Raw genomic sequence first — 16,797 nt, 5'->3', positions numbered from 1 at the left:
CGCGGGTCGTTTCGGAAGAGGCCGACGCAGAGCGTCGTGTGCCAGCGAGCCGAGCGGTAAGTAGCTCCTGCGGATGACTGGAAAACAGAAGATCAGTGGCATCCCTCCTCCTGCCAGCCTCGCCCGCGTTTCGTAGCGCAGGGGCTCCGCTGGACCGGCGAACGCTCTTCCCCTTCCCCAGGGCGACCCGGGCGCTGACTGAATCCCCTCACGCCCGTTCCCGCCTCGCCGCACGCGGCCGGCAGGCAGGCAGGCAAGGCGCGCGCAGCCGCAGGCAGCTGCCGGGACCCTCGCGCCCCTCCCCGCGGCGGGGCGGGCGGGCAGCCCGCGCTTGCTCCCTCGCGCCCGCGGCGGCTGCTCGGATTGGCTGCGGGCGGCCCGGCCCTCCCGCCGCCGCCGCGGGTGAAAGGGCGGCCGGGCAGCGGCGGCCGCGGCCTTAAGACATGGCGGCGTTGGCGTTACGCTGGGGGGCCGCGGGCGGCCGTCGGGGGCTCCGGGCGCTGATGAGGGTGAGAGCCGCGTTGGGGGCCGACAGACCGACCGACCGGGGGGGGGGGGGCGGGCTGGGAGCGCGGTTTCTTCCCTCGTCGCCGTTCCCCGGGCGGTGCTCGGCGCTGAGCTGTGGGGCCGCTCGCCGGGGCGGTTGAGGCGGCCCCTGTGTAGAGGGCCGGGGCGGGTCTCCCTCCCCTGTGAGGGGCTGCGGATGGGGCCGCCGGGCGGGTGCTGTCCCCACATGCGTGGGGACGGGTGGGTGGGCGGTGGTCTGCGGGTGCTGGCTGGAAAGGGGGTGTTGTCGTGACACCGTGGAAGAAGCCCAGCCTGGGTCCTGGGTTCGGCTGCTGCGGGCTGGCAGCATCCGAGAGCCTGTTCCTCAGTGTATCCCACCCGTGTGGTGCTAGGAGTGTATTTTTTATTTTTTCTCTCCTCTTTTTATCTGAATTTTCTGCTGCTGGAGGGGGTTATGTGCTACTTCCTGTTTATTCCTGCCCTCTCCCTCTGTTAAACAGGAGCTTATAAAAACTTGGGGGGTAGAGTGTAGTTTTATACTATTTTTAGTAGTAAAATCTTAGCTCATAGAAAAAGGCTACGGCTTTGTGAAACTGTCGTCTCCTTCCTCCCTCCCTCTTTACCCCAGATACTTATGGGTCTTTCAGCTGTCACTTTAAAGCTTTACTGTGGTTTTTCATTCTTCTTACTTTTGATGAAAATACAATAAACTCATTGCAGAACTATACTAATGGTTTTGGTGAAGACTTTAAATTTCTAGAAAGCCTTATTCCTTAGACTATGGAGGAGCTTCACTGAGGTGGCTGCTATGTTTTCTTCTCTACTACTTCTACAGATTGTGCTAAAAGAAAGAGATTAGGATAAGCACAAGCAGCGTTAGCGCATGGTGTATAACAGTTGAATGACACTACAACTAGTTTGTGTATGGGAAAAGTGGTGCAAAGTACCTGTAATTGCATACAGTGGGAGGAATATATCATTTTTTTGTTTCCCAAAAAGGAAAATGACTGTGGAGATCTGCAAGTTCCAGTGGAGAGGAGTGACTTGCAGAAAATGTTTGCTCTGTGTACCCCTGAGGGTGTGGGATAGGTTCCTCTCTCGAAATGTAACCCCATAACAGTACTGTAAAGAACTCCTCGCATGTCTCTAGGGATCATGTAAAAGAGGTGGTTTATGTGGGCAGGGCATTTTGAGAAGGGATTAAAGAGGAAGAAAGGATATGCTCTACCCAGGTATTTTTCCTTAGGAAGTATACATAGCAAACCTGTTTTGCCATTAAGGTGTACATGAGAGAAGCTTCTTGAAAAGGAAAGAAAAAGAAGTTTGGAGGCAATGATTTGCAATTAGCAGAGGGCTCGTGCTGTTTGAAGACTTTACTTTTGGTAGCCATACACACGTGTATGTGTAGATAGATGTGGAAGACTTCTGCTCTTCCCACTAAAGTCCAAAGACTTTAATGTCAGTAAGTCCTTTGGAGCCTCCCTGTGAAAGGCCTACTTTGTCTCCTTCATTCTAACACCTCAAGGGCATGGTCTGACTGCCTTGGTGTAGACAGTATAGAAAAGTTACGTTAGTGACACCTTTGCAAAACAAAATATTTTTATAGCTACCTAATAGCACTTGTGACTTATGTAACTGAAGTGATTTCTAGCCCTTAATATCTGTGTATGAAAGTCACCTTCAGGACATCAGTATATTGGAAAGCATTTAATAAGACAAATTTGCATGGGAATCACTTTCATAGATTCTTTTATGTTTTGCTAACATAGGCGAATAATATAATTGATGTCTTCAAACTTTAATGTGCTTGGAGTGCTTACATCTTTTGCAAGGGCTAGTAGCTATTGAGTTGTCCTTAACTTCTTTTGCCCCTCTCGTGTGGGAATAAATAAAGGACCCGAGAGACGGTACAAAAACACTGAGCTGGGGATTCAACTAATTGCTGTGTTTCTAATCTAATGCTTAGCACTCCTGTTTAGCTTTTATGCAGAACTGGTGCTGTTTAGAATATAACCAAAATTTCTTTTTGAGTGCTTTCCACTTCTGGAGCTGGGAGAAAATCTGATGTTGAAAGAAGGCTGTAGTTACAGAATGAGGATGAGAGTTGGCTTGTGATCTTTCAGTCTTGAAACTCTTTGGAGAGAGCTGTCAGACTGTTTAAAATAATGTAGAAGAAAGTGATAAATACTATACATCATGAAATTGAGAGTGAAGTGGTAATACGGATTTTATCAGGGTAGATCAGTTTTCTAACCATTGAACTAAATGTATGGAAAATTTCTCTGCCATCAGTGCCCTCTTAAGTTTTTAATCTGTGCAGCCACCATTTTTAAGTCATGGAAGTTATCTGTACAGCAGGAGCTCCTTGCTCTCTTCTGTGACATTATTTTTAGCATGCGGTTATTCCAGGGAAACGTTTTTCCCCTTGGTTATGAGCACAGAAGCATTAGCCTGACGGGATAGCAAGATTGGTATCATCTGTCATTAGGGAAGGGAGTTAAAATGGTCACCAGTCTAGGGAGATGAATGTAGCCCTAAACTTTTGGAGTTCAGCGATTGTTTCTAGTATGTAAATTACAGATTTTAGTACAAACAAGTACTCTCAAAGCATACCACAGGTAGAGATTTCTGTTTTTCGCTTTGCTCCCAGGAGCAGCTGTTTGGATTCTGCAGGCAAAGCATGCTGTGCCGTCTACTGTGGGCAAATCTTAGTTCTGGAAGAAAAAGTTAAGAGTTCATTAAAATTTAGATTGAGTAAAAAAATCTCAGTCTTGTTCTGAAACGCTCTCTGTGTGTTTTAATTTTCTTGTTATTTTGTTCGTCCCAAACTTGCATTGGTGGTTCCTGCATGATTGTTACAGTGCTGGGATCTATTTCACAGGCGCTAGCCTTGCTGGAGCTGTTTAAGCTGCTGCCCTGAGAAGCTGTTCCAGCTTTCTGGAGCTGCTAGGTCTTCATCACAGGCTGTTCCTTGTGAGCTCCTGTCTCCCTCCAACTTGTGCTGGCACTGCTGCTTGAATATCTAAGTGGATACGCTGGACTGAAATCTGGCTGAGAACACATTTTTCCCAGTCCTTGTGAGTATCTTCTCAGCTGGATGTATTCCCTAGTCTGGTTCACTATGTGACTATACAAACTTTTGGGATCCATACAAAGGAGAAGGTACTTGGGAGTAGGAATGATTTCGTTTTTAAAAAAAGCCTTAGGTGGAAGAGTGTTTCCTTGCTTGTAGTTTGTGTGCTGTTCGCAAATATGAAAAACGGGTTTTCTCTTCTTCCTTGTAGAATTACTAGTGGTTCTTAAACCTGGTAAGAGTGAAAGAACTGTTATGTATAGCACAGTGTACCTTACAAAACCTTGTACTACATCTTGTTTACAGTTGGCTTCAGGAGGATCTGCTTACAGTTACAAGTGCTTGGCTATTCAGCACTCTCAGAGAGGGAGTAAAGAGGAAGGGCAAGGGCTTCATTAGACAAAAAAAATACAGAAGCGTTACGTTTGCTTTCATGTTTAAAAGATTTATACAATCTTGTATTAATAAGCTACATTTTCAGCCTTGTAGATTAAGTCTTGCAGACACCTGAAGGTTTCCTGTATGCTTTATACATACTCTATCAGTAGAGGCCCATAAACAGGGGATTAACATGTCAAGTGAGTTGAAATAAGAAAAGATTTCGAAACAGTTTGTGTAATCAAAATGTGGAAAAAATTATGTTTTCTTCGTGTTTATAAGCACTCAGGAATACTTATGGCTAATGGGAAATACACTGCAAATATAAAGGGGCTATTCTCGTGGTGTCTTAAACTTGAATCCCTGAAAGTGTAGGGGCAAAAATCTCAGATTGCTAGCGGAAGACAGAAGGAAGAGGTAGAATTTATGACTAATGAAAATAAGTATGGTACTCTAGCTGTTACTATTGGGCATTGCTTACTGTATTTTCTAGTAATGCTAAAATATACATTCCTTCCCATATTAGACTTCTTAAAGCAAATGTTGGTATATGATGCTTTTCCTGTCTGGAATCTGGAACTGTGCATCTCCATTGCAACATTGAGACCTTTTTCTACCTGTAAAGCTCAGTATCAATGAGTAATTTACAAGATGACCAGTATGGTAGGGAAATCTATTTTCTCAATGAGGGACATATAAACCTTTACAAACACACATGTAAGCCATCTATAAATAACAAGTTAATTTTCTGTTTTGCTGTTGTGTGCTGTGTCCTTAAACCACCTGAAGAGGTTTCCCAGGGCTGCATTGGGTCCCTGGGAGGCAGGTTCTCAGCTAGACCTCAAAGCATCAGTGTTATGGTGAGCATACAGTTCTACAAATTACTGGGTAGGCTGATGTATATGAAGTTATTTTGTAACTGTTACAGCTATTCAGGTTTGAGCTCAGTTTGGCTATTGTGCAGTTAATAGATAAAGCAGGGTGCTTTTCCAAAATGCGGTAGTAACACTATCTGTTTTTTGAGGATTCAGTAGAGGTGGGAAACTCCAAGCCAAACTCAGAAGTCCAGAGTTGAGCTCTCATAAATGAATAGTCTGTGTTCTTGGGCTTTCAAGAGTCAAAAGCTTTATCAAATTGAAGTAACAAGTCATGACAAAAATAGGTTATACTTGATGACTCTGCTGCCCTCTCCTAGTTTTGCAAGATACAAAAAAGTCACTAGGTCAGGCTGAGCTCTCTGGGCTCTGTTCTGAGGAAATTTTTATGTGAGGTATAATACCTGGAGCATGTGTGGTTTGGGGGGGGGGCAGCCAATTAAGCGTATACCTTGAGAGTTAGATTGGCTTGGCTTGGTTGGTGGTTTGAGAGTTCTTTGGGGATTTTGATGTATCTTTTAATGAACCTACCTATAGCAGGAGCTTGGGAGCCTGGGGCAGGTGACACCTTGGTAGCTGTCGATTTGGAGATGGCAATTTAGCGGTGTTCCTTCGTGGCCCTAGCTGTGCATTATTTACAAAATGTCTTTTTATTTTTAACTACTTATTCAATTGCTCATAGTGGCTAGGAGCAGACCTCTAAAGAGACTTTTCTTGAAGTGGATTCTAGATTAAGCAAGCTCTTAAACCTTAGTGTATATTGGTAGAGATACATACAAAACCCCACAACTCCTTCTTTCCAAAACTGTGGATTAGAGTTGGAATTTCACATCTGAGTTGAGCAATATGCTTGATTTGTTTTAGGAAATTACCCCACATGTATTCAATTCAGGGCTGAACCTGGTTCTCTAAGTGATTCTAGTGTATGTGTGTGAGAGGAGGTAGTTAAGTTTTTAAACATAGATGCATGATTGGGTTAGGCTATTACAAAATTTTTATGTGAAATCTGTCCAATTCTGTAGTGTAAAAACAGAGCTGAGTGTGGTTTAATGCTTTTTCAGTTTTTTTAATTGCTTGGTAACTTTACTCTTTCTGTATAAAAAGTTTGAATAGGGCTTTTTTTCAAGACAGCACATGGCTAAGTTTCCAAGCCTTAATGCTAACTAATTTTCCCATCATAGCCTTTCCTTCCAGTCTCCATCTGTGGCATAACTTTTCTGGCTTCTCATACATGTTCAAAACTAGCTTTGTATAAAAGGTGTTTACAAGAAAATTCAGAAGCTTTTCCTCCCTTGCCCCCTCCCCCTCTAGCTAACTGCAAGTATTTAGATTAGCCCCACTGACCCTTAACAAGCACTTTCTTCAATGAATAATACTAACTCGGTGGAGGTGTGTGGTTTGGTTTTTTTTTTTTTTGGGGGTGTGTGTGTGTCCTGTATGACCTTCTTTGGACTATTTGTGGTCTCACAAGTACTTCTGTCAATAGTGTTTGACAGGAGAGGAACTCTGTCTGCTTAACTGTGTGTACTCTGGAGTAGGAGAGTGTACTCTGCTGCTTCTGCTATTAGCTATCCTTGCTCTTCCCTCTGACAGGATCTAAATTGCAGTATAGTCACTGAAGGTGTAACGGTGCTGCCATAAACTTGGGATAATAACCAGCTGGTAGATATGGTTGCAGCTGGCGGAATTCTGTCCTTAACTATCTTCCCTCTTTAATGCCTGAAACAGCTTGTAGTGTCACATTCTCAGTTGAAGAATAATATACCCCTACAAAAAAAGCAACCTCTGGTGGTTTTGATTCTAGCACATCAAATGATTTGCCTTTCAGGTTGTTATTCTGGATTTTATTTTTGGAGAGTGAAGAGAAAAAATTAAAGCAGCAAAAAACCCTACCAAAACAAACACCAGAATGGGAGAGAACCCAGCATGTGAAACAAGGTGGAACAATTGCTTTACACTGACTTTTTAGTTCCAGAATAATTAAGAATATCTGAATTGTTCCAGAATAATTAAGTTGATCTGGATTACCTGGGACAGTGTATGCTATGTCTGCCACTAGTGATTGGCATCTAAATCTTCTGTGAAGCTGTAGCAGCTTTCTAGTCATGAAGCTTGGTCTGAGCTGACACGAGGTAGCGTGCTCTAAGGCTTCCTTTAGTTCTGTATCACAGGACTTGTGTTGAAATATATTGTTTTTCCTTTATAACATTATAATGTCAGCTGCATTACAAATGTGATGCCCTTCTCAGTCCTGGGGTGGTTTCTGCTTTCTGTGATACATGAAGAGTATCTAGGTCAGGCTAGAGGGCTGCGTAGGGAGTGTTCTCATTCCAGTTACTGCTAGCCACTGGTACTTCAGAACCAATATGAGCTTACAGTAAACTTAAGATAATTGAAAAATTGATGATGTTTTTTGTTCACTGCTGTTGTGGAAGGGGCAGCTGAATTCTCTGAATTCTCTCTGAATTCTCTCTGAGAGGGCGCTCTCTCAATATTCTTTATATGAACATACACTTCCTTAATTTTTGATCTCCTTTCTAGTATAGTGTAGTCAGTCTTCATCTGTTTTTTTTCAAAGTCTTCTCACAGGAGAGCCTTTACTTTCTACTACTTAGATTTCTGCAACTTCTGAAAACGATTCTTTCAGACAGAATTGACAGGTTCTGAGTTCTGGCAGTTGCCAGTCACTGCTGTTACATGCTTCCTACTAGGCACTATTCACTATTAGGGCTTTTTACAGTCTTTTTTATTCCAACTGGGTGAACAGCTGTAGTTGTCCCAGAGCTGTCTGTATTGATGCAACTTTGGTGTGGGGTCATTTATCTGTCTGATTATTTTTGTTTATGGTTAACTGTAGCTGCCATTATGCTGTGAATTGACTTGCTTGAGAAGTACCTGTCTGAATCTCCTCCTTAATACACCTGCAAATCTGTTGTATCATCTATCGTGTTCTCTTTGAAATAGCATGTGTATGCTGCTTTTTCCTGACATGTCATGCAAAATTGTTAAACTATAGGAGCTGTCTTTGTAGAAGTTGGTTCAGAGCAGAAGTCTCAGAGAAAAGGAGAAAAAGGCCTCTTTTCCTCAGACCACCATCAGGGGTTGTGGTAGGGAAGACTGGGAGCTGAACTAGCATCTAAGTCTGTTCTACTTTTGCTCTCCATACTGGTCCAGTCCATTACCTGCCTTATTCCCAGCAGCTCCCTAGCAGCAAAGACCTCTTCCTATATGCAGCATACATGGATGTGTACTCTTTTGAGAACTTTGTAGGTATTTCTTGGAACAAGAAGGAAAGAAGGTGGTATAGTGGCGAGCTTATTAAAAATCATTTATACCTAAGCTAATGACTTCATATCTAGAGCTTCTGAATTGTTTTTGGTTACTGTTTGTTGGGTGTGTGCTTGCGGGAGGGCAGATCCTTATAAGCTTTTGTCCAGTTGGTGAGAGAATGGAAGGATATGGAAGAGTTTCCTCAAGATGTTAGTATGTGAACTGTTTTTATCTTATTGGAATACTGTAGCAGGAGAAAAACTTTTAACTCCCTCTTTCTTCTGTAGTGTGAAATACTGTGTTCAAGATGGTGCCTTATAACTTCACATAAACTGTATTCGTCTGTGTATGATCCAAATGAAAAGGTAAGTAGTATGGTGCATGTTTTCTCTTTAACGTTTTACTGTACCACTGACATTTGTCTTTTAAAGCTATCCTGTCCCCTGTGCTGCTACTAACAGTGGTAGTTCTCCTAGTATAACCCGTGTACAGTCACTAGTTTAATAGCATGTTTTTCTTCCTTTTTTTTAAACCAAAAAGGAAGTTGCTTTTACAGTATACTTGTCAAGATTGGATGCTACTTCAAGTGCATACCTTAGAAGGTTGGATAAGTGATTGTGAGCTTGGGAAAGTTACATACTGGCCTGAACATGTTATAATTATGAAACAAGTATTAGTATTCTGCATGGGCGAGTACAGGCCTATTAAAACATGTGGGAGGTAGACTAACCAAAAGCTTTTCATAGAAACAAAAGCATGCAATAGTGGCAGCATGATTGTTAAATGATCTGACACAGGGGTGAGAACTTTAGAGCTTGGATAAAGGTGGGCCTTTAGGGCCTGCAGAGAATAGTAAATCCTCATCTTGGGACTTGTGCAGCCATCTCAATTTACAGTTACAAGCCAAGAAAAACTTTTCTTGTGGGAGATTGTCTTGGCATGGCCTCTGAAGTAACACACTTGGAAAAATGATGTGGCTGAAGGTACACTAGTATTGAAGGGCAAGAATGCTGACAACTCAGGACTGGTAGGCTTGCCCTTATATACCAGTATAGAAGGAATTAACCAGGAGTGAAACAGTATTAGAAAATGGGGAAAACCTGTATGTACCTAGAACTGTGGCTTAAAAAGAAGTCTTCTGAAGAAATCTGTATTCTTAAGGTCCTTGCTTAATCAAGTTTGCCTTCCTTTTCTAAAGACATAGTTATGTTTAGACAATGTAATTGAGTATTTGGTTTCTCTTAACTAGGAGCTATGTCATTCCAACCGGTGGCTACTACAGATAGTTTAACTTCTTTTCTGCTTTTTCCATTCACTGCCCCTTTCACTGTCTTTGTAATGACAAAAGTTTCATATGAGACCTTTTGGAGCTAATTAGTGGAAATGACATAAAAAAGAAATGCTGCATGTTACTTCAAAGCAGCATGTGATTTTTTTAAAAATTTTTTAACATGCTGGACTTGAGACTTGCCTTTAACAGCAGGAGCGAGAGTCCAGTCTCTTCCTGTTAGTGTCTTTATTGCAGAATTAGAAAATAAAAGTGCATGTCAAATATTCTTAACATCTTGATACTGAGAGTCTTGTCTTGCACAGTGACCATACTTGATTAATGAAACAACTCTTATATACCAAGAACTAAGTTGATGAAGTATTTGAATTTTTAAACTTTTCAATGCCAAGTATTTGGGAGCTTTTTTTAATTCCCCCTCAAGTTTGTATGCTTAAAAACTTCAAGTACCTAGAATGCTGAAATTTAGATTCAGGAACCGATTTTTGAGAGCATGTTGGAAACTTTTCAGTTTTTTCACTGAGTTTTAGACCAGGTGCCCAGCTAAAAAAACCTCTCCAAACAAATTGCTACCTCCTGTGGTGTTCTTACAGTATTTGTACCTCTGATAATTGAGCTTGCTTAAGGATGTTTAAGATCGGTCTTTTGAGTGGGGGGTGTGCGTGCCTGTGTACGAGACAGCGGTACACTTTCCTCAGCAGATTTGGCTGAATTTACCATATAAGCTTTCTGCAGCTCTTATGTGGAAGGTTTTATCGCTTAATTTCTGTAGATTGTTATCGGGTAGTATTTTTAAACTGGTCATGTGATGCCAGCTCAGTCCTGACTTTGAAGAAATAAATTTGGTCAAGGGCACCTTGAGTTTGTGTGTTTGGAGTAGGGGAGCAAACAATACATACCCTAGTCTGTCAATAACAGTTCTTGCTGGGGTTTTGCAGTGTTCCTTCCTCTCTTCTTACACCTGCCTTCCCCTCCCCAGATTAACTAATGACTGTGGGGATAATTACTGTTGCAGTGGCAATACTTCTTCTCCCCCCAGGCCATATAAAAAACAGTTGTTTGGTGTATGGGAGGGAGAATAGCTATCGAAAGTCTTGCGGTATAGTTTGATAAACCTGATCTAGTGTGACTGCAGGCTGCCCCTGAAGGGGAGAGTCCTGCTGGTTCCCTAACCTGTTTTTTGATTTGGAGCATGAGAGGCAGAGTAGGACTGTTCGATTAGTGTGTAGAACTGATGTGTCCTGAAGCTGCATCCCTGCTAGGTCTGATGCATGGAAAGCAGTGGGAGTCAGTGTGTAAAGCAGGATTGTCCCTTTCAGTGGCAGTCTGTATTTACAACCAAGGTGCAGTATCAAAGTGCACCTATGTATTTAGTAGCAAGGCCAGTGACAGCAATAACCCTTACTCCCAGCAATGAGATTTTTATGCTGAGCAACTCTGCTCCTCCACCACTCTTTCTTAATGGGAAATTTTTGTCTAGGGTGTAAGGCTTATTGACTTTTGACAGCTTGTTATCCCCTTCTTACAGGCATGATAGGAGTATTGAAGGTATACTTAGAGCATCAAGTTCACTCTAGTGTGAAAAGTGACAGTGAATTTCAGGGGTGTACTAGATTTGATTTGCTGTTGTGTTGCGTTTTGGTTGCTACTTTGTATTGAGTGTGTAGCAGTGTCCTGATGGCAGTGCAGGATTTTGCCAGGTTCCTTGCCTGAGGCTCAGCTGCAAGGAGGAGCAAGGCTGGTACAATTCCAAGCATGCCTGTGCAGGGCAGAAGTGTTGGTCTTTTACCTTCCGTGCTCTAGTCAGGGAGGAACCTCTCCTCCTTATGATTGGAATGTCTTTTAAAGATGTCCCAAAACAGATGAGTCTTGTATTCCAGGTCGTCTCTGCTGGTTAGAGGCATTGACCACTGTACCTGCCAGCATGTCTCTTCCCTGGACTTGGCTGGCTCTTAGAGCTTCTGTAGAGTTCTAGTTTCTGCAGAGTGTGTGGTAAGGAGAGTCAGGGAATGTTGGTGTGAATAGTCAACACCTTTTTCTTCTGAACTGTTCTGAACCTGTGCCTATGCTAGGTAGATCTAGTATAGCATGCATACTGTTTATGCTATATCATCATTGTTAAATCAGCAGAACCCTTTTGAAAGTAGGTGATCTTGGACTTACAAGCTCATGGATAAGCTAGGGTTTTAGTGGAAGTGGAGGAGAAAAGAATGCTTATTTCTGAAGGGAGAAAAACTTGTGTTTTGTTCATCTCTCAAGATTCTTATTGTTCTTTTCCCTTCAGACTTTTGAAAAACTCCTTATTGCAAACAGAGGGGAGATTGCATGCCGAGTAAGTATGTAATCTTTTAAGTTTTTTGTAGTTAAACTGTTGGTATTTTAAATATTGATAATTGTCACTTCTTATATGGTAGGTCATCAAAACATGTAAGAAGATGGGGATTAAAACAGTTGCCATACACAGTGATGTTGATGCCAATGCTGTAAGTACTACTTGAATTCAAATGGTAGATGGGATTATTAGTAACTCAACAAGACTTGCAACTGTTATGCAGGCTTGTTGATTACCATGGTGAGCATGTTGGCAATTCTGAAGTATCTTTGTATATGTCCTTTTTCTCCATGTGCTTGAAAGGGGGGAGGTGACAAGGTTGAGGAGGATTGGACAAGTATTTAGCATGTTTTTTTGTGTGAAATCTTCTGTGTTTTGCACATGTAAATGTTACCTTGCTTTTTCCCTGGATTAAGCTAGGCAGTAACACCTGGTAGATACGTGCACCAAGTGTAAGAGTGGTAGAGGAACCTAAGTTTTGTTTTGCTAATGTACACAAAAAAGGCAATGAAAAGTGGATCTTAGGAGATGGTATAGAACTTGGTATAAATTGTTCCTGTGCCTGGTAAATCCAAGTCATTGCTTCCCACTTCACAGAGGAATGGCCTCTCCTACCAGGTGTGCTGAATGGGCCTACCGGAGCTGTTCCATTTCGTGAGGATATTGAGGTGCCTTGAATATTCAGCAGCATGGCAAGAAGGTGGTAAAATGGCTATCTAGACAAGTAAGGTACTTGTCTAACTACTTGCCCATTTTCAGGTCTTGTAGTCTTTTGTCTACTTTATTTTAGAAATATTTTAAGTGACTTGTAGCAAGAATAGGAAGGTAATTTCCTTTGTGATAACAACAAGTGTAGTCATACTTGCCTATCCTTGTTGACTAGAGAGAACATCATATTATTCCTTGCCTGCAAAAACTGGTACAAGAGAAAGGAATGGGGGTGCCTCTGTGTCCTAGGATAGTTTGTTGAAATCTGGGAGGGAGTTAAACCCCTGTGTTATGATTTAATAGAAGAGTTCCCTCAGACAAGCTATCAGGAAAAAAATAAATCTGTATTTTATGCAGGACAGGACTTGTGAATATAGGTGGTGGGTTGCTCAACACTGAAAAACTGAAGCATGGTTGATGGAATCTGTGAAAGTAATTAGAACTTAGGTGTTTTCAGAGTTAAGTGAAAGGTGAGAACTGGTGGGAGTTTTGGACTTTGACAGTGTTTTTGTCTGAGTCCTTTTGTGGTTCTATTCCTACATGACCAGCTCAGTTCATATAAATAGGCTGTAGGTAGAGCAAGGGACTGAAACTGGATTTTCTGAGACAGGACAAATGCCCTACTACTTGACTTCTTTGCCAAGTACTCTTCATTCACCTCAGAAAGAATTATAGTTGGTCTGGATTTTAACTGGTAGCCATAACTGGGAGACTATAGTAGCTTGTGGGTGCTCAATGGACTGTGAAATGAATTCTTAATGGATAGGTGTCAGACTTCATGATAAATCCTAATTCTTTTGGAAGCCAAAGGTTAAGTGGATATGAATACAAACTACTCTGTATGATCTATAATCCTTCTAGTAAAACTGAAGCATGCTGATGGGTACTTGTATTCCATCTTATGTATATAGTAACTGCTGTTAGGGTAAATGGATTCACTGTTTAGCAGCATTGCATAGTCTTGTTCACTGGAGTGAATTCATTCTGAAAATAGGTTAAAAAAAAAGAAAACGTTTTCTTTCACTAGTCTGCAACAGACTTGAGAAAATGAGTTGGTCTTCTCTCCAGTGTCTCTGGATGGCTTTGGTTATTGTGTGGGCTCTGCTATGAGCTGGAGACTATGAAAAAATCTGATAGTAGTAAGTAAAAACCAAGATTGAAGAACATAATGAGGGTATAAGAATGACAGGAAAAAGTACAACTCATGACCTTAGGGAAGGGAGTGCAAATAGTGGATTACAAAGAGGAAATTGAAAATATGTCTATACTGCTTCAGTCTGCAGTGCTGTCTTAGCTTTAAAATATGAATAGGGTCTTTAATTTGTAACAGTTCATAAGAGAAAGGAAATACAAGCTGGTATCTCAGAAATGCACTAATATAACAGTTCATAAAGATAACATTAGGTGTGCTGAATGAGACGCCGACAGTTGGAGTTCGTGGACTAGAGAGAAAGCTCTAACAAATGCTGTAAGGGTGAAATAGTGTCTGCTTAGCTCCTTGTATCCTTGCTTAAAGACCAATCAAACCTATCTGTACAAGGTTAAGCATTAGCTGTGTGCACTGAAGAAGCTCCAAGTATTTGAAGGAAAATGAAAGGCTACTTGAAACACTGTTCTCTGTGCTTAAAAATAGGGTAGTGGTATTAAGTCTAAGCTATTTTTTTGGTCTAGTTATACATATGTTGCTTTTGTCTACCGTACATCCTTTAATCACTACCTTGGGTGCTTGCACTGGGAAACAGTTTAATGTCATCTGTCATTTAATGACTTGGTTACCTCCAGTTATTCATTGTTTGTGGGAACAACCTGGCCATTGCAGGGGTGCGTGTGACTGTCAGTTTGGACGATCTGGATAGATGAGTCCAGAGGCCAAATTCTTTGACTGTGTTACTTACTGTAAAGTAACAAACCATGTTTGCCCTGTAGTGTTGTTTTTGTTCAGGTTCCATCAACTGTGACCTTCTTGGTTATACTATAGTGGTAGCAAAATCTCAAACACTCTGAAATCAAACTTAGGAGCTGATGCAACCTGCCAAAGGAACCTCTGTCCTCAGTGTAGCTAGGAGAAACCTGTTTGCTCAGTGGTAGGATGCTGTGAAAGAGTTGTGAATATCCTTTTTATTTTGTGCTTGACAGGATTAAGCAAGACGTTCCTCACTCCTTTAAGACTTGTATCACAAAGGCAATGAATATCATAGGTAGCTACCCCGAGGTTGATAGCTGTTGAACCAAAGGTAGGAATAAATGTAGATGTATGTGGTTGAATTAGTTGCTCAACCCAAAGCTGTTTTTACTATAAATAGTGGGACCTGGTTTTAACTGACTGGAGTAGGTAGGGATGGCTTACAAAAATATTTTTGATTGAAGTGTTTAGGAGTAACATTAATTACAGTAGGTAAATTTTCTGTTTAGAACTTAGAGTAACCTTTGAGATGTAGTAATAGCCCCTTACTACATTACCTGTGTAGCTACTTGCTGAAATATGGGTAGTCTGATACTCTTGATACTAACTCATTTTTACAAATAACTTTAAAAGGAGGGCAAACCAGACAGTCTGTTACATCTCTCTGGCTTTCCTTTCTGTCCTGCTGGTTGAAAACAGAACTGAAATTGCACTGAAGCAGGGTTCTTTGAGTGTGCTTGCAAACTATTTAAGGGGGGAAAAAATATTACAAGGTATCTAGCAATTCAGGCTCTTCAGTGATAGCTTCTAGTTTATTCCCCATCCAGTGTCATATGCATAAATGACTCAAGCAGGCATTTTTACCGGTGTTTGGATGGGAATGGTATACATAGTAGATACTCTTAAGATTCATTAGTGAATAATCTTATCCTAGAACTTTATTTTGGAAATGTTTTTTTTTGGTTGAATATTCAACTTTTCTTTCTTTTTTTTTTTTTAAATGTTAAAATTCTCTGAAATCCTTGTGGAGTTTATAGTGCTGAATGGAGGTGCTGGGAATAGCTGAAATACATACAGATTTTCAATGAAACTACTTCTTGTTCTTCAGACTTAATTTCTATGGAACAATGGCAAATGTCTTGACTATGCTGTAGAGCAATATTCATTTTGACATACTAATTTTACATATTAATGAGAAGTAACTAGACTATAACAGTACAAAGGAATTTTCATTTCAAGAAATTAAAACTTCACTAACTGTTATGAGCAGGAAGCAGCAGAAAGGACTGTTATAAATTATGAATGTGGCAAAAATTGAACAACCTACTGAGAGCCAAATTAAGCTTACCTGAAGAAGGAAAATACAAAGAACAAAAATACTGTTTTGTGCACTTAATTAAAAAAATTGCCAAAGACATGAAGGATTTCTATAGGTTAAAATTGTTAAGGCGATAGGGAGGGAATGTTAACAAAGCTTAAAAGGAGGTGGGTGATTTCATAGACTTTTGGGTGCTTGTGTACTAATGCAGAGTTACAGGTAGCTGGAAATGGTATTAAATGGGATTGGATTACATTTAGAGGTGGGAGGGGGTGTGAATTGGGCGAAAAAAGATTATGTCCAAAGTTATTTATGCAGCAGAAGAGAAGTTGCTGCTTTAACAACTGTCCTGAAATAAAATCATTGTGGTGGTTGGGGAAAACAGCCTGACAAAATGGCTTCTGAAACCCCCATAGAGCATACAGTTGCTCATGTGGTACTGATTATGTTGAGAAAAGTAGGTCATAATGGATGCTTTTTAGGGTCTTGAAAATCCTGGCTAATACTCTTCATTACATCTGTTATTTTGGGGAAAGCAAAGGGAAGAAATTGTATACTGTTCAAAAAGCTGATTTTTTTTTTTTGTTTTGTTTTAAAACTTCAGAGTTCAGCTTGCAAGACACTAATTCTTTACACTTGGATGGGTCAAAGTGGGGAAGGACCAATAGAATTTGGAAAATTTTTTAATTAAAACATCTGGTGGAATTATTTTTGGGATGAGAAAACAAGCAAAGAAGTTTCGGGAGAACAAGAGTAATCGTATGTACTTTTTCCCCCTGAACTGATTGGAATAGAGGGTTAAGATGAAAGAGCCTCCTCAACCATAAATGTAACACTGATGGTGCAAACATTGTCAAGGAAAGCTAGAGAACTATTGTAATGCCTAATGTAATCAGCTAAAAGTATGATAAATGAAGAACAAGCTTTCACTAATTGGATCTGAACAAAAGAAGGTATAGCATAAAGCAGTGAATGAGATATAATTTTATTTGGCATTTTTTAACACAGCAGGGATTCTATAGCCATACGAAGCAATGAACTATAAATGACTGAAAAAATCCCATGGGAAAGTAATGTAAACTACTAAAACTTTACAGAGTAGTGGACAGTTAGTTATACTTCTTTAAGATAGTTTTTTTTTTTTT

At 40.8% G+C, this 16,797-nt stretch overlaps 1 protein-coding gene across 5 annotated transcripts in view; it reads left to right on the top strand.

The window, feature by feature from the left end:
• Positions 1 to 369: 369 nt before the first annotated feature.
• PCCA (propionyl-CoA carboxylase subunit alpha) overlaps positions 370 to 16,797 on the top strand; it is a 299,411-nt gene continuing 282,983 nt past the window's right edge. The window contains exons 1-5 of one of the 5 annotated variants that reach the window (XM_075045915.1): positions 402 to 509; positions 3,389 to 3,584; positions 8,391 to 8,468; positions 11,676 to 11,723; positions 11,806 to 11,874. In XM_075045915.1, the coding sequence (XP_074902016.1) occupies positions 11,827 to 11,874 (48 nt within the window). In that variant the 5' untranslated portion in view covers positions 402 to 509; positions 3,389 to 3,584; positions 8,391 to 8,468; positions 11,676 to 11,723; positions 11,806 to 11,826. Of the gene's footprint in view, positions 510 to 3,388; positions 3,585 to 8,390; positions 8,469 to 11,675; positions 11,724 to 11,805; positions 11,875 to 16,797 lie in introns of all 5 variants that reach the window. The other 4 variants (XM_075045913.1, XM_075045912.1, XM_075045911.1 and 1 more) reach the window with 4 other exon arrangements.

Source organism: Buteo buteo, chromosome 14 (assembly GCF_964188355.1).
Source record: "Buteo buteo chromosome 14, bButBut1.hap1.1, whole genome shotgun sequence".
NCBI classification, from domain to species: Eukaryota; Metazoa; Chordata; class Aves; order Accipitriformes; family Accipitridae; genus Buteo; species Buteo buteo.
This window is presented reverse-complemented; position numbering and strand designations above follow the sequence as displayed.